Source organism: Galeopterus variegatus, unplaced genomic scaffold, assembly GCF_000696425.1.
Source record: "Galeopterus variegatus unplaced genomic scaffold, G_variegatus-3.0.2 Scaffold2758, whole genome shotgun sequence".
Classification (NCBI taxonomy): Eukaryota; Metazoa; Chordata; class Mammalia; order Dermoptera; family Cynocephalidae; genus Galeopterus; species Galeopterus variegatus.
This window is the reverse complement of record NW_007728869.1, coordinates 79,248-101,202: the sequence shown is the minus strand read 5'-3', so window position 1 is coordinate 101,202 and position 21,955 is coordinate 79,248. Positions and strand designations below refer to the sequence as shown.

Genomic DNA, 21,955 nt, shown 5'->3' with positions numbered 1-21,955 from the left:
AGTGATATATGTTAACGTGGGGACACACAGGTAGACGAGATACAATGGGAAAGATGAAAGACTCATAATTCCACCTGAAAAATTGCAAGATCTCAGTGAGGCTTTTAAGGCTCTGCTGGATGAGGCGTCAGACTTCCTTTCTGAATGTATATACCCTTGACACCAACTGTACCACACCGCTTATAATGTCTGATCTCAACATGAGCTTTGATACCTCTATGCTTTTGCTTAAGATGCTTTCTCAACCTAAAAGACCCTCTTTTTCTCCATGACAATATCTTTTTCATTTTTTACAAATTCAGCTCAAATTACAATCCCTATGTGACATGTTATGCTTATGCCTCCAAAACAAATTATTTTAAATATTTTTTCCTCTAAGAGCACTTTGTATTTTGATTAAGTATTTAATGTATTTAGCCAAATTGTTGCATATCACATAGTATTTTCAGTGTCTGGCGACCAGGTAATATGGTCCCTAAGCTTTCTTCTTTTTTGGGATTACTTGTCTAGTTGCCAGTACCACATATTGTCAGCAGTCTTCTAAAATGGTTCCCAATGATCCCTTTCTTAACCCCCTTGTGTAACTCCTGTCTTTAATGTGGTCTGGATCTAGTGACTTGCTTCTACTTGATGGAATGTGGCAAAAGTGAGAAGATGTCATTTCTGAGACTAGGTTACAAAAGACTGACTTTCATCTTGCTGCCACTCTCTCTCACTTGTTCGTTTGATCACACCAGCTACCATGCTGTAAACTGCGCTATGGAGGGTCTCATGGAGCAAGACACTGAGGACAGCTTCAGACCAACAGCCAGTGAGACTCTGAGGCCCTAGTCCAGCAGCCCTCAAGACACTGAATCTTGTCATCAACCAGTGAGTGAACTTAATTGCAGCTTTATTTGAGAACCCTTAGAGGACTTAACCGTGAATGGATTGCTAACCCTCAGAAACTGTGAGAGAATCAATACTGTTTTAAACCACAAAATTTTGGCATAATTTGTACTACAGCATAAGGAACTAATACCCCACCTGTAAGGAGTAGGTCTCTCATCTAAGTTCTTGCAGATGTCCTCCCCAAGAACTGAAGATCTGTTAATGAACAGCAGCTAGAACCCCTTTCAAATGCTGCTGTCTTTCCATCGCTAACATATACATACCATCCACCCCCAATCCTTAACGTCGTGCTCCACCTTTTTTTAGGATATTTTCTACTTCATCTTCTACTAATGTGCCATCCTCCACCCCATTTATGGTTAAGATTGCCATCAAAGTCTCCATATTGAACATGCTTGCGTCAGTCTTATTCCTTCCAATACCCTGCCCCTGATTTTGAAGGTCTACACTTAGGCAATGGTTCATACATCTTGACTGGCATAAGTAATTCTCATCATTGAATCATCCTAAGAAAAAAACTGTGATGACATCACTGACTAGCAAGGTGAAAAACACAAAGCATGTATGTTATAACTACAGCGTATGTTTCATTCACCAGTTGTCAACTGAGGTGTTAAGAAGTATTAATAATGACTGTATATTTAAAAAATACTTTTAAAAGTCTGGCATGGTATATATTTACATATCATTTAGCTTTAAGATTAATTATAATATCGTTTTCATAATTATATCAACCGAGTGTGAAACTATGTTGGTCGAATAGTCTGTCACTCTGATTAGTTAAAAATAAAGATACTTAATAAATATTGCTTAATAGGAGAGTGATATAAGGTAAAATAGACAAAATCGTTCAATGTTCAGAGAAATTATTATAAAAGATCCTATATAATTGAATCATTAGTCATTCTTACTGTAGCTTGAGACCAGTCTAGTAATTTACACTTACTGGGCACAGATATAAATCTATCTAACTATACCACTCCATACATGTGATACTATGCTCATATTTCCCTATTTTCATATTTTAAGTCCTTGTCTTTTCTTTATAAAATGCAAACTCACTATAGAATTCTAAAATTCAAGCAGTCTAACAAGCATAAATATACATAGATAATAGATAGTCAAGAATTTAACAATTTCAATTCAATCATATGTACATTGCAAATAAAAACATTTAGTCTTTTTCTATATTATGCTTTATTTACCTATGTATATAAGAATACCTTGATAATTGTTATTATGAACTTTTATAAAATTTGTTTTTTAATGTATTTACTATGTACACTGCATTGTTTAAATTGTGGAATGACTAAATCTGGCTAATTGATATCGTGTTACCTCAAATGGTTATTTTTGTAGTGAGAACACTTCACATCCACTTTCTTAGCATTTTTCTGAAATTTTGTATCCTTTGACCAACATCTTTCTAACCCTCCAACTGCCACTAACTTATTTAAAATAAATGAACGAAGCATAGGCAAGTGAATATGTGTCCCTGTGGAACTATATCGTCAACCAATCCACAGAATGTGTATTGGAGTGCAGGAGTCCTGGGTTCCAGTTCTAGCCTGGTCATCATTAGCTGAGTGACACTGGGCTGTGACCAAAATATCTCTGAGTATCCATTCCCTCATCCCTCCACTGTGGACAATAGTCCTCACTTTGTAGGATCACTGAGAGGACCAAATGAGTTGATGTGTAAGAAGCTATTAGAATAGTTTACTAGTTTGTTCTATTAATATTTATCATTATTTTAGAAAAACTAGGTACTCACTTTTCATTTAGTCTGAGAAAATTATTTCATGGCTATTTGTCTGGCATACAGACAAAGAAATACCAGAAAAATCTGCCACAAAATTTATTTATTTTTTTGTTTAAATCCTTTATCACGTAATGACCACACTAGGGTGAGTCATAACCTTTTGCAAACTACCCATGAAGTTTATGTGAGAGTTCACTTAAGTCTAAATTCCCTAGAATTCAACATAATTTGCATAGTTATAACTTACTAAAATTCACTATTTCTGTCAATTTCTTACTACTCCTAAACTGCAATATGCTTGAGAACAGATACCATCTTTCTATGTTTTCTCGTAACTCTCAAAAAATAGTGTTTTGCACATAGATGGTACTCTATACACATTATAAAAACAAATGCATGAATTTTTGCTTAGTCTAAATTATAGATACCAACCTCGATGCTTGATTTTTCTGTACATAGAGAATGATATCACCTACTCTATGTAAACAACAACAAAAAAATTATACCTTAAAATACGTCTATATTGATGATAACCTTAAAAAGTAATTATCCAACAATTTAATCTCAACTCATAATGGTACACTTGTATATAAAATTTTTCCAAATATAGCATTTTGTTAGGTAATTCACTTATTTTTTTACTTATTTCACAATGACCAAAAAAAGAAGAATAGTCTCTAGTATCAACTGTTTATTTTTTAATTATACAAAATATATTCTAGGTATTTTGTTACTTTATTTTTAGTTATCTTTAACTAATGGCACTTGTTATAGTAACACCAAAAACACAAAAAATTAGAAACATTTGCCGGTTGAAACTTTCTGATCATTTGAATGAAGTAAATTTTTGGAGCATTAGTCTCTTAAAATTCTCAAGGCTGATATCATAAAAACAACAAAGCAGTAAAGCACAAAAGAATTATTAGGAGTCTAATAAAATTATTTGAACTTCCAGCTATAGCAACACTGATTAATGACTACCTTTTAATTAATTGGAAGTTGTTCAATCATTGTATGATTTCATTTCTCCTAAGATTTTTTTATAAAAGTGTCAGGGTCAAAACATATGCTAATTCAATCTGCAATAAGGTACACTTACACAATTTTGTTCTTCTTGGCAGGACAAGCATGAGCTATTTATTTCTCATTCATTCACTGTGATGATATTCCCTGCTCAGCTGACTAGTTTGATCAGTGAAGACAGTCTTAGGCATTAAAATATGAATAAAGTTTACTTTTAAACTGTGCATGCAAACAAAATAAAAACCAGTACTTTTTTTTACAGAATCTCTAATTACAACATGATATATGCTTACCCTCTTTATTTTTCAGGCAGGTATATACTCTTTGTCTCACCAGACTTCCTTGATGTCTCTAAAATCTACACAATCATCTTTGAATAGATACTGGCATAGACTAGCTGTCCATTTTAGGAATGTTTATATATGTATCTGCCTATGTCCCAGTAAGGGCCAGCATGACTTCTTAGAATCCATATACTAGGATTCCTAATTTGCATTTAGGTAAAACTACAGCCAGCAAGTTGGAATGACTGAGCTAGCATGTGCATAATCATATTGAAAGCTGACAAATTAGGGTTCCTTAAGTTTACAAAATCTAAGCTTTCAAGGATCAATGATATTTGCTTCCACTGTAATAGAAGCATTACATATTCATATGTCCTTCCATTTTCCATGGTTGAATCTCAAGATTTTGAAAGGAGGCACCAGACTTTGTTCTTACTAATGTTCCCATATCAAAACCATGATGATGGCTTTGATAGCCTAGGTAGCCAATGGGGAGGAAGATACCTTCCACAGCTACAGTACAAGTGACCAATGAACTATCAGCAGATTTTCATCTGGGGTTACGAGGGCTTGCTACCCTACATCAAAGAAATATGTACATGTTTTGAGTATGTCATAGCAGGAAGGTTTAAGTTAGGTTAGAGAGCTTTCAAGCAATAACTTTTTTTTTATTATGGACTATATGTTTCATCTGGGGTTACGAGGGCTTGCTACCCTACATCAAAGAAATATGTACATGTTTTGAGTGTGTCATAGCAGGAAGGTTTAAGTTAGGTTAGAGAGCTTTCAAGCAATAACTTTTTATATTATGGACTATATTCAAGCAATAACTTTTTTTTTATTATGGACTATATGTCTGTGATAAATAGAAGTTATTTGAAGACTGTTTCTACTCAGTTGTCACTTATTATGACTAAGCCATTGGAGTGAGTGTAACACAGTTCACAGAGGTCTTTTATTACGTAACTTAGACAAATTATTTTCACCATATTTGCCAAAGATCTTAGAAAACTGAAGTTTACTTTTTAACTAGAGTATAGTTAACTGCCCCCAAATTCTGAATGAATGAAATAATTGAAGGTACGTAACTTAGACAAATTATTTTCACCATATTTGCCAAAGATCTTAGAAAACTGAAGTTTATTTTTTAACTAGAGTATAGTTAACTGCCCCCAAATTCTGAATGAATGAAATAATTGAAGGTTAGCATGAAAGTAATAAAGAATAACATAGGTGACTGTAACAGGATGTGGTATGGGAGGGAAGAAAGATGCCAAGAGGAAGGGAGATTTCAGGAAAACCACTTAGAAAGGGGAAGGAGGGATCCCTCTAAAGTGAATAGACTGGCATTCTGCTCTCTCTATGTCTGCTTAGGCAGCTAACTTGATGATCTTCTCTCTAAGCCTAACCGAGCAAAGAGGGCAGATTTGAAAGAAGATGGCAAGACAGAGAAAACATGCAGTACGGGAGCTGCCTGTCATGCACCTGTTTAGCAAGGATGTGTAATTTCCTCATGGTCAAGTGGACTCAGCAGAAAGGAGCTGTAATTGAGCAATCATGCTATTAATTCACCCAGGAAGGCTGACTGCTAGCAAGCAGACCCTGAAATTAAGAAGTTGTAAGGTCTACCACTGGGTGCTCATATCAGATTCCTACGTAGGTGGGATGTCCAAGGCCCCCCATATCAAAGAACTCACAAAATCACAAAAGAAGAGGGTTAGCATTTGGACAACTGACTTTAATGCCATTCCATTCTATTTCAGATCTCAAAGCAGTGCCGACCAATGTAGCACTATGTGGGGCATATAGAAAAGATTTATGCATTTTTGTTTCACTTTTCTCTTTTCTTCACCAACAGACTGGAAAATCTATACCCCAACCCCGAGGAATCAAAGTTTAAATGCATGCTCTTTGAGTTTTCCTGATGTCAATTGATGTGTAACAATAAATGACCCCAAAATGTAGCTGCTTGAAATAATCACATTTTTATATTTCTCCCAATTTTGTGGGTAAAAATCCGGGCAAGGTTTTGGTGGGTTTATACTCTATTGCACATGGCGTTTATGGAGTTTACATTGTGGTATTCAACTAGAAATGGCCTGGTCTAGTGGTTCCAAGGCAGTAACACTTGCATACACAGCACACTAGCAGATGTGGTTGGAATGCTGTGCAGAGCTGGGTTGTTAACCTTAGCACCAACATGTGAGTTCTCTAGCAGGGCAGCCTCAGTGTAGTCAGACCTCTAAGATGACGGGCTGGAACTTAAGAGTAAGTGTTCCAACAAACAAGGTAGAAGCTGCATGTTCTTATATGTTAGACTTACTTTTAATAATCAGAATCACCTAAAAGTAATGAGTACAACCTTATTAAGGTTCAGGAAAAGGTGTCTGACAGTTCACATTTAGAAGCAGTGGTTGAAGAAAGACAAAGCTGTTTCATCCCGCCCTGAGTTGAGATTGACCAAAACCCCTCGATAGAAATGTTCACAGCTCTTCCCTGCATTGAAAGGTGAAATTAGCTGCCAAAGAGTTTATACATTTGCTCCAGATACACCAAATGGAATAAGAAGGAAACAAAACGAAAGATGTTCAGAAGGGATTTTCCCAAACCTTTCAAGAGACCATAAGCAGAAGGACTGGGAAGATGCATGTCTGTTAAAAACAACTATATCAAGAGCTGAACATCACCAATCCTGCCCTTATTTGTGACTTCAGGAAATTGTGATATACCCTTAATTGTGCAATTGACTAAATAAGACCTATAACCACTCTCAGTCTGTAGGATTCTCTTCTAAAAATCATAGAAACATATACAAGCAATAATGTCTAACAATCTTATAGATTCTTGAGAATGGCAATTAAAACTTCTGAATATTACAAAGTGATATTCATTAAACATGCTTTCTAATGAAAGGAGAGGGAAGAGGGACTATTTTAAAAATGTTTTCTTTGATTTCAGAAAATATTTCAGAATGAGTCAGATTAATTATCAAATATGATCATTATCCCCTCTTTCCTAGCCCTCTGAAACTCCCGATAATGCATACAAGGATCCTGTGTGGAAGAGAAGGGGGACTCTGGTGCATTGTTGAGGGTGCAGCAGGGAAATGAATGAGGTCACACAATAGAATTCACTAGTAGATACTCATGCAATCCTGCAAACAGGGCGCATTGGCAGCTGTCACAATTTCTCTGGACTTATGCTATGAGGGAAAGGAACAGGTTTCTGAGTTTCCCTGGGAGACCACTCAGCTGTCAGTCTAAAAATGAAAAACACTCAGCAGGGCCTCGTTGAAGAGTGTTAAATCCAAGAACTGCGGTATAACATTGATTCTGTCCGTGCCATACTTACTAACTTCACTCGCAATTATGGAGAAATTATACTGCGCGGTGCTTTCTCTGTCTAGTAATTCATTAGTGGCGACGGTTCCTTCAGTTCCATCTATTGTAAAGTAGCTGTCCCCGTCACTCTTCCAGTCTATGAAGTACCTGGATACGAAAAAAGTAGATGCAAATGCGCGATGATTACACATTAATCAGAAGGGCAGTTAGGCTCACTTGACACAGCTCCTTATTTTTCTCCCTGTAGCTATTTCCCACCTTGCAATAAAGAAGAGTGTAAATGACAGCTTCTTTATTGCAAAGTCAGTATGCTCAAGGGGAAACTGGAAATAATGAAAGATTTAGTACTCCTACTGTTCATATTATTTTAAGGTCTTGACACCTTGAAAGCTCAGCAGAGACTAAAATTCTAAAGCTGACCATGGGTTTCTTTAACCTGCTGAATATTAAAACTTTTTCAAGCAGTAAAAAATTCCTTAATGGTGACTGTGGGAAGCGTTAGGGGTGGGGGAGGCATCTGGAAACAAATTACAAAGAACCCCGGTCAGAAAAGAGGTAGAATGTTAGTGTTTCTGTGGATAGAAAAATAAATACAATTATGGAAAACAAAGGGGATTTTTTAAACTGACAGTTTGATAGTTGTATGAAAGTATTTCCTTTCAAACACATTTAAAAGGGTCATGGTTGTTTTATTATACTATGTGTTAGGACAACTTTGTAAAACAACAACAACAAAAAAGCTGAATTATGAACTTGGTGTCTTTATCTTTTTTACTAATATATTTGATGGTAATGAGTGTTGCCTTATATGAAGCAACTGGACTAAAAAAACTCAAGAAAATGAATAACAAAACAGAAATGCACTTATTTAAGCCTTTAAGTAATGGTAGACACATGGAGTGATGCAAGTAAAATTAGTTATCAAACAGACATTTTCAATTGTAATAGCAATAGTTAACATTTTTAAAGTTTACCATGTGATAGACATTGTTCTCAATGTTTAAACATATTCATGAATTAAGTCCCTGCAAAAGTCCTAAAAATGGGTAGTGTTAATCTCTCTATTTTACGTATGAGGCAAATAAAGCACGGAGACACGAAGGAATTTGCTCAAGTTCACATAGCTTGAAAGTTTCAAGCTGGTAGCTGAAGCAGGTCATCAATATTTCCTATATAATTATCATTATATAGTCCTACAATTTTAAATAGAACATTTTATGGGAAAAGAATCTGCTGATCTTAAGGCACGATGCACAATAAATTTACCACCATTATTCTGACCTGGGAACTGAAGAGAAGTCATTTCAAACAGTGGCTGAAAGCAGATGACATTATTGTAGTCAGCCCACCGAAATTCCCAGGCCAAAGAGAGTGAACCCCTTTTTTCACGGTGAAAAGTCATCTAAGGGATGTATATCTCAAAATAGCACATTAGTATTTTAAAGAGCTGGTTATTTGAAACGATAGCGGGTTGTATGCCATTTCAGTGCTTGATCAATACTAATTTGTTTTTACAAATGAGATTTATGATTCTTAACTTGTCGATATTTGTTAGTAACTGATTTCTTAATCAAAAGATGAGTGTTATCAGAACAGGGTATGAATCGTGCTGTTAATCTGCTTTTGATATCTCTGCTGTTGACTGGAGGGGTGAAAAGACATTGATGGCTTCTGATTTCAATGTAATATACTATCTTATAGGAACACTCTCAAAAATTATAAATGAAGTTAAGATACATTTAAAAGTCAGGGAGCACAGGGGTATAATGAGCTTAACTCTCTATTGCATATTCTCCTTCTCTGAACAGGAAAGCATTTTCTCACAATACTCCTTCTCAGCACCTCAATTCCACTTGTCATATGCCTAATTTAAGAAAATTGTCACTGAATCCCCTCATTAACAAGCATTCTGGAATAATTGGTGTATACTAACTGTATTCAATTGTACAATTTATTACATATTTGCTATACACTAGATACTATACTAGGGTCGAGGCATATAAAGATAAGTAAAGTATGATGTTCATTGTGAAAGAATCTAGTTGAGGTGACACAAGCAGATAATTTTAATGCCCAATAGAAGGATAGAGAAGACCCTATGGGGGTACCAAGAAAAGACAGCTAGGATAAAACACAATGGTTCAGGAAAATGTTTGGCTGACATTAGAAGGATATAAAGAAATGATCTAGAAGGTTGAAGCAAAGTGAGGGGAGAACAAAAGGGATTTTAGGAAGCTGCAACAGCAGGAGCAAACTATGGAGGTGCTGGGGAAACTATAAGCTGTTAGAAACTACTGTAGAAAATACCTGAGAGGCACCATAACACAGAAAAAATAAGTAACTTAGGTTAAGGAAGTATTATACATTATATTAAGGAGGTAGGACTTGGTCCTATGAGTGATGACTGCTATGGAAAGGGATTATTATAGTAGAGATTAAATGTCAATTGTTTTGAAAGCATGTGGTTTGAAGGGGTCAAGACTGTAAGCTTTTCCTATACTCCAAAATTTCACCAAGAGACAAAGAGAGCTACCAGAGCTGTAAAGAGATTTGATTCAATGAGTTACGAGGAGTTGTCAAGATAACTAGATATGTGCAGGCTGTTATAGTTTGGATATGTTTGTTTCTTCAAAATTCGTGTTGAAATTAGATCTCTAATGTGGCATTGTTAAGCGGTGGGGCCTAGTGGGAGGTGTCTGGGTCACATGACGGATCCCTCATGAATAGATTAATGCCCTCTCTGGGGCCAGAAAAGGGGGTGAGTGAGTTCTCGCTCCCAAGAGAACAGGTTGTTAAAAAGAGGCTGGCACCTCCTCTCCCTCTGTTTTTCTTTGCTTGCTCTCTTACCATGTATTGCACAGACCAGCTCCCTTTTGGTTTTTAGCCATGAGTGTCAGCAGCCTGAGACCCTGGCCAAATGCAGTTGCCCAGTTGTGGATTTTCTAGCCTAAAGAATCATGAACCCCCCAAACCTTTTCTTCTTATAAATTAGCCAGTCTCAGGTATTCTGTTATAACAAAACAGACTAATACACAGGGTAAAGAAAAGTCACAAGAACATGCTGGCTGCCTTTAATTTGATAAAGATGCTCACGTGAAGGTGTTAGACTTACTTGTTATGTTTTCATGGAATGGGAGATAGGACAGAGAATGGAATATATATAAACACAGATTTCAGACAAATATAAATATAATGTTAATTTTAGCCACTTGGTTAGGAAGATGCAAAATCATATTTTGAAAATGAATATTTTCACACTCCTCAGAATAAAGTCAAAATAGACAGAAGGGAAGCTTTTCTCTCTTGTGACCCTGGGCAAGTAGACAGTGGGAGACCCTATTACTAGGAAAGTACTAAATATTTTTCGGGGGTGAATTAGGTTAACCTTTGTTTGCAAACTGACTTCTCATCCACCTGCCAACAACTCTTCCTCCCAGACAGGCAGAAATTGTCCAGCCAAGCTCCAGACTGCCTGTATTCCTGTTCTTCCCCAAACAGCATAGCAGAAATCCTGCAACATTTGATTGTCTGTGGGATGCATAGGGCATACTGTGAAGTGACTCAAAGTATGTTATCTGTACAAAAAAGATTGATTAGACATGAAAGAAGTCCTAAGAGGTTAGACAGCCTAATATAGTCATGTGCTATAAGTGTTGAAATAGCACATGGGTTTTCATAGAGATTCTAGGTCTCAAGTTGGCTGTGTTTGCTGTAATTAAGCCAGAGACATGCATTCATATGTTCATCAGTTATCATCCAGTTTGATAATCTCTGTATTTTGACCAGATTTTTTAATCCATGCAGGTTTACCTGTTACTAGTTATACAATTGTATTTGCATTTGCCATTTTATTTTTTGTTTTCTATATGTCCTATATCTTTTTTGTTCCTCTGTTTTCCCCCTACTACTTTCTTTACATTAAATGAATATTTTCCGCAACAGTAATTCCTTTAATGATTTTTTATTATATCATTTGTGTTATTTTCTTAGTGTCTGCTCTAGGTATTACCACTTACCTCTTGACTTATCAGATTCAAATTTATAGTAACTGAATTCCAGTAAAATATAAAAAAGCTATTTCTATATACTTATGTGCCATTATTATATATAACAAATATACATATATATGTTTATATAGAGAGTTGTACATATTTTATTTATATATGTCACAACTCCAATAAAACCTTGTAATAATTATTAAATGTTTTAATTTCATGTCATGTTGGCATCCTGCCTCATCTGGTAAGATTATATCCCTTGATTGCTTGCTGAAGGGAGAGTAGCCATGTCCCCTTAACCAAACCTGCCAGAGGGGCATTTCTATCAGTCTGAACTGGGAGACAGGAGTGGGAGGGAGGTAGTGGGTTCTGGGTCAAGTCTTTTTCTATGCTTATCTAGTTTTAGTATACTTTCTTGAATAAATGGTTCTATATTTGCTGTGTGTCTTTAGGAAATTTTCCAGAAACAGTAAATGATTGTTTTTGATATATTAAAAAAAAAATAGTTTTCACCATTAACTCTTGTTTTACTGGGGAGTGTGTCTCCGGAACTTCTTACACTGCCATTTGTTAAGGGAAAACCTCCATCAGTTTTTGGAATTCCCTTCCTTTCATTCACTCTAGTTAATTCACATTTTATTTTTTTAAAGTTTGTCTTTTTTTGCTTCTTTGCAAATCTTTGCAATCAATAGATTATTTTTTGGTTCTAGGATACTACATAGTACTCGGTTATTATGTATATTTTGACAAATATAACACAGCTTATATACATTTCGTGCATGTGATGTGATTGTCCTCCTCACCCAAGGCCTTTTAAATTCCTGGAGGGCAGAGGTTAGCTTTGTTCATCTCTGTGTTGCCAGCAACCTGATATGTTATTGTGCACATAACATCTACTACTTAAGTATTGTATAGACATCAATGCACAGATCCTTTTCTCCCTACCTATATAATTTCTACTTCAAGACAACATGTTTAGGACAATCAGCTTTCTGGTTTACTGAGGACTTTCTCAGTTTTAATACTGAAAGTCCCAAGGTCCAAAAAACTCCTCCATGCCAGACAAAATAGGGAAAATTGATCACCTTTCTCATAGTCAATACTTGCAGCATATGCTATAATTTAAGTTGATTCAAACAGAAATCTAAATTGATACAATGAACCATTATAAACACAGGTCATGTTTAATTGTAATTTTAAGTTTTTCTAATAACCTTTAAAATTTCAAGAACTTACATAATAATGTGTTTATCTCTATTGTGTTTCTATACATCTATCAACCAGCATCCAATATCTTGCAAACTTAGTAAGCAAATTCCACTTGATTAAGTTCAGCCTAACACTGACATAGATGTTGCAATACATAAAGTGTCCACCAGTGAGGTGCAATGAAATGTTGCATGAAAAAAAACACTAATTTATTGGACAGAAAGAACTATGGCGATATATAAATTCTTTCATTTACCTTGTGCAGTTAGTTTAGGAATATTTCCCCCTAATTCCTATTCTCCTTGTTTTCTTTAAAATTTGGAAAGTAACACCTGCCTAAAAGCATAACGATGAGTGTTTTTATAAAAATAAAGTGGGATAAGATATATGTTGCCTAGGCATAGAATCATAAGTGTGTGTGTGTTTTTCAGATAATTGTTAGCATTTTTATTTTTTATTTTTATTTTATGTTTTTTTTATTTTTTATTATGCATACATTTGAGGTACAATATTGATTTTCAATAATTGTGTAGAATGTGTGGTGGTTAGATCAGTATAGTTAGCTTATTCATCATTACAATACACAATCATTCTTTGTGTCTGTTGACCAGTTCCTTTCCTCTCTCTCTCTCTCCACATTATTTTACATTGCAACCCAGATAAAAATCCTTCCTAAGCCACAAATTAATGCTTAGTTTTGTCATTACATTGTGGCTTACACAGCCTTCAACTTTAAAATATCTGAACTACAATGCTCCCACACAAACCCCGGAAGTACAAACCATGAACACAAATACCCAGATTCTACTTCACATAATGGTGATTTTTTTTCTCTCTCTCATTCACTATTTTCTGTTATTCAGATTTTGGCTCTGTCACCTTGTGAGATTTGGCATCCCCCTTTCTCCAGATGCTATTGCTATACACACACCCCCCAAAAAAGCTTAATACTGTCTGGAGTGTGGCTGGAACTTATCTGAACATTTTCTACACAGCTGAACATCTTGAACATCTTCCTAGGTCCGAGACTGTAGGTCAGCTTCTGGCACTTACTTGATGGCCTGCCTTTACGTGACTGACTGAATCCTGTGCCTGACTAAATAATAAATATGAGACAAGGATCACTTTCTATTGTGATATTTTGCCCAATACAGCAATGGAAAGACATTTATAAGAAAAGACCACCAATGAACTAACAATGAAACTACTCCTATACCTCTTGGACATTTTCAGAGAAAACACGACCCAGTTCTAAAACATAAAGATAATTTTCATGAGATACACCTCCCAAAGCAGTCCACTTCCAATCTAAGGAAAAACAATATTTTAAATGAAATTAATCACAGCAGTGTAACATGAACTATCTAATTTGGCCTAACTCCTCAGTTTCAATGAGGAAAAGACTTAAATACAAAGTATTTTTTAATCATATTACACTCATTTGGTGAGTACATGAAATTTAAATTTAAAAAAATAGATGTTTATGACCTATATAGAATGAAAAAATCTAGAATTCAAACAAATATGCACAATGACTGTTCCTAAGAAAACTGTTTTAACAATTGAATAGAAATCAAAAATTAAAATGTTAACCTAATCTTTGCAGACCACTTGATAGAGTACAATTTTATTACTTTTCTGTAAATGAGTTTTCAGAAATTGCTTTAAAAAGTTTTTTTCTCATCATTAGGTAAGCATTTTCCTTAAAATTGGTTCTTGTAATTTACCAAATATCTTTCTCATAGTTAATGGAAAAGCTAACTCTGACCCTGTCCTAAATCCCTAATACATTTTGAAAAAAGTACGTGATGGTATACAGTTACTCTAAAGTATTACATCTCATTCTTTAGGCAAGAAAAATATAGAAATCATGTCAAGGTAGAAAATAGTCTTTTGTCCGTGTAATAATAATAGATAAAAATATTTTCACTCTTAAATCTCCTTAGTTGCTAATGTGTTTGTTTTATTTTGACTGTGACAGATAATTAAGTGAAGGTAAATTCAGTTTCAATTTATCAACAAACATTTTACTGAGAACCTAAGCCACCTACAACAATACTTACATTGTAATTGCTTCATCAACAGTCACAATTAAACGTTTTTGCTAGGAATCCTGATTTGTTTCTCTCAAACTTTGTTAACTACTAATTGCTAATTTCCTATTAGTTCCTTTTCTTTTTTCTTTTTTCTTTATCCTCCTCCTCATTCTTACATTCCCCTTAGAAGATTTAAAAGTTATATCTTAAGTAGTTTAGATAGCTTCTATTGTTTATTTTTAATGTTTGATGAAAAACTAAACACTTCATAAATTTTAATGATTTAATAAAGGCATAACTCTTGTCTTTAAATTTCCCACTTGTAATATAATTAAAATAGATCTCTAAAGAAGAAAAATAAATACACCGTGAATTATAATTGTTGTATTTTTGTTTCCCTACAAGTTGCCTAGGATTTCTTTGTGATTTTTTTCTTTTTTTTCTAAACAGTCCTACATGGTCGGTCTTCTGGGTATCTTATATACCTGGATGTCAACTTCCAAGTTCCCTTTTAATCTCCCATCTTGATCCGTATAAACCATGTAGGTTGTCTTTAGAAACTTTCAAAGTGAAAAGAACTTTATCTTTGAAAAGAACTCCATCTGTCCCCAAAACTTTATACCTGGGCTTTAGTTCATTCTGCAAAGACCTTGAAGAACTTCTAATGGAAAGAAAACAAGGTTTAGACAAATAGTGATTAAGTCTGGGCTCTGTATTTAATAGCTTTAATATCAAACATGCAGAGTCTCAGTTTTCTCATATACTAAAAAATGCAGAGCATAATATCTGACTAAATAAGTTAAGAATATGCTCTATAAGTGTTGATATCTTCTCTCTAGAAGTATCTCTGACTCTAGACTTTTGGAAGTCCTATATTTTGTACCTAGTTGTCAGTTTGTTTCATTTTCTTCCCTAAATGCCACAGAGCTCTCCCTAATTTTTCCACCATGAAATGCACCTTTTACCTTTGAAGCATTGTTAAATCCCTCTACGCAGCACATATTTCTTTCTTCTTACAAGATCTTAATTTAAGACTATGTAATTCCTTACCACTGGGTATTTTATCATCATCATCATCATCATCATGATCATCATCACTGAGCATAGAAAAAGAGCTAGAAAGCAATGAGATGGGGCCGGCCCGGTGGCGCACTGGATAGTGCGCCGCTTGGGAAGCGCGGCGGCGCTCCCGCCCGAGGGTTCGGATCCCACATACAGACCGGTTCCCGCTCACTGGCTGAGCGAGGCGCGGGAGCAACGCCGAGGGTTGCGATCCCGTTGCCGGTCCCCGGTCCGGTGCGGGGGCAACACTGAGGGTTGCGATCCGTTGCCGGACACGGAAAAAGACAAAAGACAAAAAAAAAAAAAAAAGAAAAAGAAAGCAATGAGATAACCAAGGACAGAATCCACTTCAAAAAAAGCTTCACTTTGGCTTAATGCCTGGAGAATATACGATGACTGGTTCCTCCTCCCCTCACACCTTCCCTCAGCTCCAGCTTCATTTTTATTTTCTTTCCTTTGCACTTCTAGCCTTTTCGTTTTGATCATTGATTTCACCTTTGAGGTGAACCCTAGTATTATATAGTTCACAGAAATGATTTCTAGAGAGTCAAATAAGAGTGGCCTTAAGTGTACTCACCACTAGTGAGTTGGGGGTTTTTCATAACAGCTCTTAGTTTAGAAATGAAATTTTAAATGGTCGATTATTCAGTTACATTGAAAGATAGTATTTGTCCTGAGTATTAGTGACTTGGGTGACAGAGAGATTATGGTGGATAATTTTGCTTGATAGGTGCCACTTTTCTTTGGTTGCAATCATGTAAAACTCTTAGTTATTCTCTGAATAAATCTCAAAATTAAATTTAATCAAGTGTTGCATAAAATGAAAAAATTGGTAATTCAATTTTAAACTCATTCCATGTCAGAAGTACTGAATAATAAGGGAATGATGATGTAAAATAAACCTATTTTATACATATAGACTAGCATATGTAAGTTCAAAGATAGAGTGTTTAATGGAACAATTTAATAGTGTATTTTTCATATTACCTCTGAGCAAAATGCTCAGCCCAGAACCTGGCACAAATTAACTATTACAATGTCACTATATGTTAATAGGTGATGGCTGCTGATGTAAATAAAAGTGAACTTGTTCATTTTGGTATGTGTTCTTTTTATTAACTCCTTTTATATTGACTGTCGGTGAGTTGGTCATTTGAGAGGGAAGCAAACTATTTGTTTTCACTAAATAATTTATCATTCTTAACAATGAGGAAAGCAACTTATGGAATGATTCATTCTTGATCATTCATTTGATGTACGAGGAGGAATACAATTTTTTTTCCCCAGTGCAAACAAAATAAGAGTATGCTAACAAAGGTGTAATCTGTCTTTAATACAGTCAACTACACATAGGATTCCATTATAAAGAAGGAGATTCAGGTGGACCAATAACTTGACCAGAGCATGTCTAAAGCTGATACACCCAATTGTCTCATGGGGGGTAGCTTCTGCTGAGTTTGTGATCAATGGCTACCCAAGGAGACCAAGGAGAGATTACAGATATGCGAAGCAAGTGTCATTGATAAATTTTAAAACTCAGAACTAGCATGAAGAAATCTGAAAATGTAGCTTACCAAAACACAACTTTTCTCTTTACCTTTGTTCACTTAATCCCATTCTCTTCAAATAAAATAGTTTCTCACCCTCTATTGCATCTCTTTCATCCCAGACTTCTGCCATCTTAGGTATCAAAAAGATATGTATATTTAATTGCTTATAGTACAAAAAGATATGTATATTTAACTGCCTATTGTAACTCACTTCCCACCCCCTCCAATATCTTCTTTTTCATGCCTTTCATATCCATTAAAACCACAACATTAAACCCAGTTATGATATTTATAATTTTTTGCTTATGGCATAAATATATATGCACTTCTTAAACCACCATCCCCCAAAAGCAATAAATGAAGAAACAAACAAACAACAACAAAAAAAGAACTGAGAGTCAGGACTAAACTGAGCAAGCTGCCATGTACCACATGCAAAATTAATTTAATTTTTAAAATTCTCTTGATGTAAACTATGCATTCTAATACAAAATGCAATGTATTAATGAGATGTAGTATGATATGTATGTGTATGTGTGTATGAGTAATTTTCCAAATGTGTTATAAGCTGATCTGTATCCAGAAATATAAAAATAATAAGGTCTTTTTTTTTGGTTTTAAGGGCTTGTACGTGTGGGCGTTTGGATATGATCTTTATGAAGTTTAAGATGTTTCCTTAGCAAATTCTTGTCAAATCAATCTGTTCTCTTAGCAAAAATTCCTTCTCTCTCTCGCTCTCCCCCCCCCCCGCAGTAAGATGATTTCTCTGTTCCTTAGCTTCTATAAATACAGTAATGGAAGCTAAATGCCATAAGCACATTTACAAGTAGACTTCATACAAAAGACAATTTCAGAAAAAAATAATTCTCTTAAGGATCAAACACTAAGTATAGCACAGTTGTGAAGAAATCAAACAGGACAAACTCCCCAGAGATTAACACATTCAGTTACTCCTGCAGTTTCCAAGTTCCACATCCCCTCTTATTGGCTTGTTTTTCCCTTATTTTTTTTTTCAGGTATTCCATATGAAGTCCTGCCTGCTTTTTTTCCACATATCTGCCAATTTGTACATATCTCTATTTTTATCATTCAATATTTTTGGATTGTTTCTGCATACTTTCTTCCTACACACTTACAAATGATTCTGGAATTTATAATGCATCTTTTAGTTAACTTAATACTAGTTGTTAAAAGCCGGTGGTTATATCCAGTTAGAATTAATAAAACAATTTACGAAGAATAGTTTCTGGTATAGAGATTAACATGCTATTTTTTTCTTAATGTGACCTTTAAAAATACTTCCTCATGTAGAGTCCAGTTTCTTGTTTTGTAATATCTCTAATAAGTCTCATACTCTACATTTTGTTATTTGCAGATAGAAAATTACTTTTATTTTTTATGGTCTGTTTCCTTAGAAAATGCTGAAGATTTAGGTAGCTATTGAAAGAAAAAACTGTATCCCTAAGTCTGTACTGAATATTCAGTAAGATAAAATAGTTATTCATTTTTGAGCAGTGCTTACCTTATCTCTTTTCTTTAGCATTCACAATGTGAATATTAATATAATGTATATTTTCTTTGAATCATCAAAGATACATGTGAGCAATAAGTATGTAATTATGTGCAAAGCAACAGAGTTATGATCTACACAAAAATAAATATGATATTTCTTTGGTAGTGGTTCCTATTAGAAAATTACTAGGAATAATCTGAGCAAACATTCTGGAACAAATCTAAGAGATGAAACAATGAAATTCTCATAGTTTCTTAGATATTTTTGTAGATTTATTAACCAAGTATTTAACTGTGTTGCTTTTTTTTTTCAGGCAGACAATAGTTACAAATGAATACTATGCCATTTTACTGTTTAGCTAGAATTAGTACTACATTGACAAAGTAATTCATTTAACAAATATTTCTAACTACCTACTGTGTACTAGGCAACATTTTAAGTTTGTGGAATCCATCAAGAGCAAAGTAGAAAAATTTCTGCCCTCCTGAAGGTTGTAAATGAATAGAAAACAAAACAAAACAAATCACATATGCAGCATTTATAATGTAGTAAGCACTGCTCTAGAAATATTTTATATCAATACCTCATTTAATCCTTACAAAAGTTTTGCTAAGTAAGTGAAAAATAGAGAATGGGAATTTTTTCAAACATTTAATATTCACCATTTTAATTAAGTCACTAAATAAAATAACATATATGTTGCTATAGGATGCCACACGGTAATCTGGGCCTCTCTTTCCTCTTTCACCCAAAGTGTGTTTTGTTACTGAGCTTAGGATTTTGCCCTAAAAATTTAATAAGATTTCTCATGTATTGGAAATGCCCTCAAGTGAAAACCAGCTACTTCAATACCTTCTTAATCCACAATGAAAATAAAAATTATTTCCAACCAATTACAGCAATTTTTTGAAATGTGTGATGAACAACCAGATCTGGAATATAAGACAATTTTAGGTGGGTCACAGATACACATTTTTATCTTAACAGGAAATTATTAATTCATTTTAATATATCGTTCTATTTATGGTAGTTGATAATTTTTTTGTTTTTTAATTAAATTAATTTATCTACTTGATTTTAGGTGGTGGGTTTTTGTTAGAAAGATCATTAAACAAAAGGAGGTAATATGAAAAATACACTATTAAATTGTTCCATTAAACACTCTATTTTTGAACTTACATATGCTAGTCTATATGTATAAAATAGGTTTATTTTACATCATCATTCCCTTCTTATTTAGTACTTCTGGCATGGAATGAGTTTAAAATTGAATTACCAATTTTCTCATTTTATGCAACATTTGATTAAATTTAATTTTGAGATTTATTCAGAGAATAACTAAGAGTTTTACATGATTGCAACCAAAGAAAAGTGGCACCTATCAAGCAAAATTATCCACCATAATCTCTCTGTCACCCACTATCTTTCAATGTAACTGAATAATCGACCATTTAAAATTTCATTTCTAAACTGAGAGCTGTTATGAAAAAACCCCACCTCACCAGTGGTGGGTACACTTAAGGCCACTCTTATTTGACTCTCTAGAAATCATTTCTGTGAACTATATAATACGAGGGTTCACCTCAAAGGATGTACAACATTAGAGGCTGGAAATCAATGATCAAAAGGAAAAGGCTAGAAGAGTAAAGGAAAGAAACTAAAAATGAAGCTGGAGCTGAGGGCTGGGGGAAGGTGTGAGGGGAGGAGGAACCAGTCATCGTATATTCTCCAGGCATTAAGCCAAAGTGAAGCTTTTTTTTGAAGCGGATTCTGTCCTTGGTTATCGCATTGCTTTCTGGCTCTTTTTCTATGCTCAGTGATGATGACGATGATGACGATGATGATGATGATGATGATGATGATGATGATGATAATAAAATACCCAGTGGTAAGGAATTACATAGTCTTAAATTAAGACCTTGTACCATATCCCTGTAAAAATACAGTTAAGCTAAGGAAAACAAAACAAGCAGAGCATACCTAAACGTGTCAAGTCATTTTACATTCTGTTGCTTAGTTTTTACAACTTTATTTTCACTCTCATTCTTAAGTGAGCAAACGTTTTCAGACCAAGGAAAGATGACTCACACCCCCTGTTTCCTCCATTGACATGATTCAAGTTTGTGTTTTACTCCAAGGACATGGAACTAAGACAGGTTTCCTGCTGATTCAAAAACAGCTCCCTCTTGACAACCCCTCACAGAGATCAATTATATCCATCTGTGTCTAGAGCTTCAGTGAGGCAGGCCACTAATCATTAGAAGTAAGACTTGAGATACCACTTTATTTCATATAAAGTAGCACTTGTCAGATGCTAGCTCGTGTGACATAAAAAATAGAAAATAGCAGGAGAATTTCTTTAACATGTAACCTTCCTTTGTTCTCCACACTAGGGTCTTGATTCTGAACAATTTTCTTGGATTTGAAAGTTTGTACCTTTACCTGGTGATATTTTCTACTTATAAACTTTTTTGTTGTTTTTAATTGCTGCATTAAAATCATTTTTTTATTAATATTTTGGCCTCATAATGCTTTTTCCGTCTTCAAAATAAAACATGCAGTAAATTAAACAACTTAGCATGTTCTCTAAATATGAAATTTTACTATTTACCTAAATTCTCATTTATTGAACCATAGAGTGTTTCAATCAAGGTTTATTCACCTTCTTATTATTTTTTTTACAATATTCAATATTTATGCAATAACTGCTCATCTGCTTTAAAAAAAACTAAGTTTATACACCAGGCATTTCCCACTTTCATAATTATCAACAGCTCAAGCGGGGACTTCAGGAACCAGACGGATGAATGAGGGCAGGTTAACTGATACCAACTACCTAGGAAGCAGATTCTTGAGAATGTTTCAACAAATGTATATATATATATATACTTATAAACTACATATAACCGTACATAGTTGTCTGGGATTTAACTGGAAATGATTCACACTGTAATATGAACATGTAGAACAACAGTTTGAGTCTAATGCATATATTGGCCAGCATTCAGCCTGAAATACAGGGGGCTACCCAGTAATTGTTAATCTTCTTCCTTTTTGGGCCAAGCCCATGGCACACTCGGGAGAGTGGGGCGCTGGGAGTGCAGCAGTGCTCCCGCCGCAGGTTCAGATCCTATATAGGGATGGCCGGTGCGCTCACTGGCTGAGCGTGGTGTGGCCGGTCTCAAAAAGGACAAAAAAAAAAAAAAAAAAAAAAATTTTCTTTTTTAAAAAAAAAATGTATTTTTTTTTGTTTCTCCCCTAAAACAAAAAGCTTTAAAAAAAAAAA

General features: G+C 34.6%; 1 protein-coding gene across 1 annotated transcript in view; it reads right to left on the bottom strand.

Annotated features, from left to right (window-relative positions):
• CDH12 (cadherin 12, type 2 (N-cadherin 2)) overlaps positions 1-21,955 on the bottom strand; it is a 103,098-nt gene that overhangs the window by 26,357 nt on the left and 54,786 nt on the right. Inside the window, exon 5 of the mRNA XM_008582911.1 lies at positions 7,312-7,448. Within this exon, the coding sequence (XP_008581133.1) occupies positions 7,312-7,448 (137 nt within the window). The remainder of the gene's footprint in view (positions 1-7,311; positions 7,449-21,955) is intronic.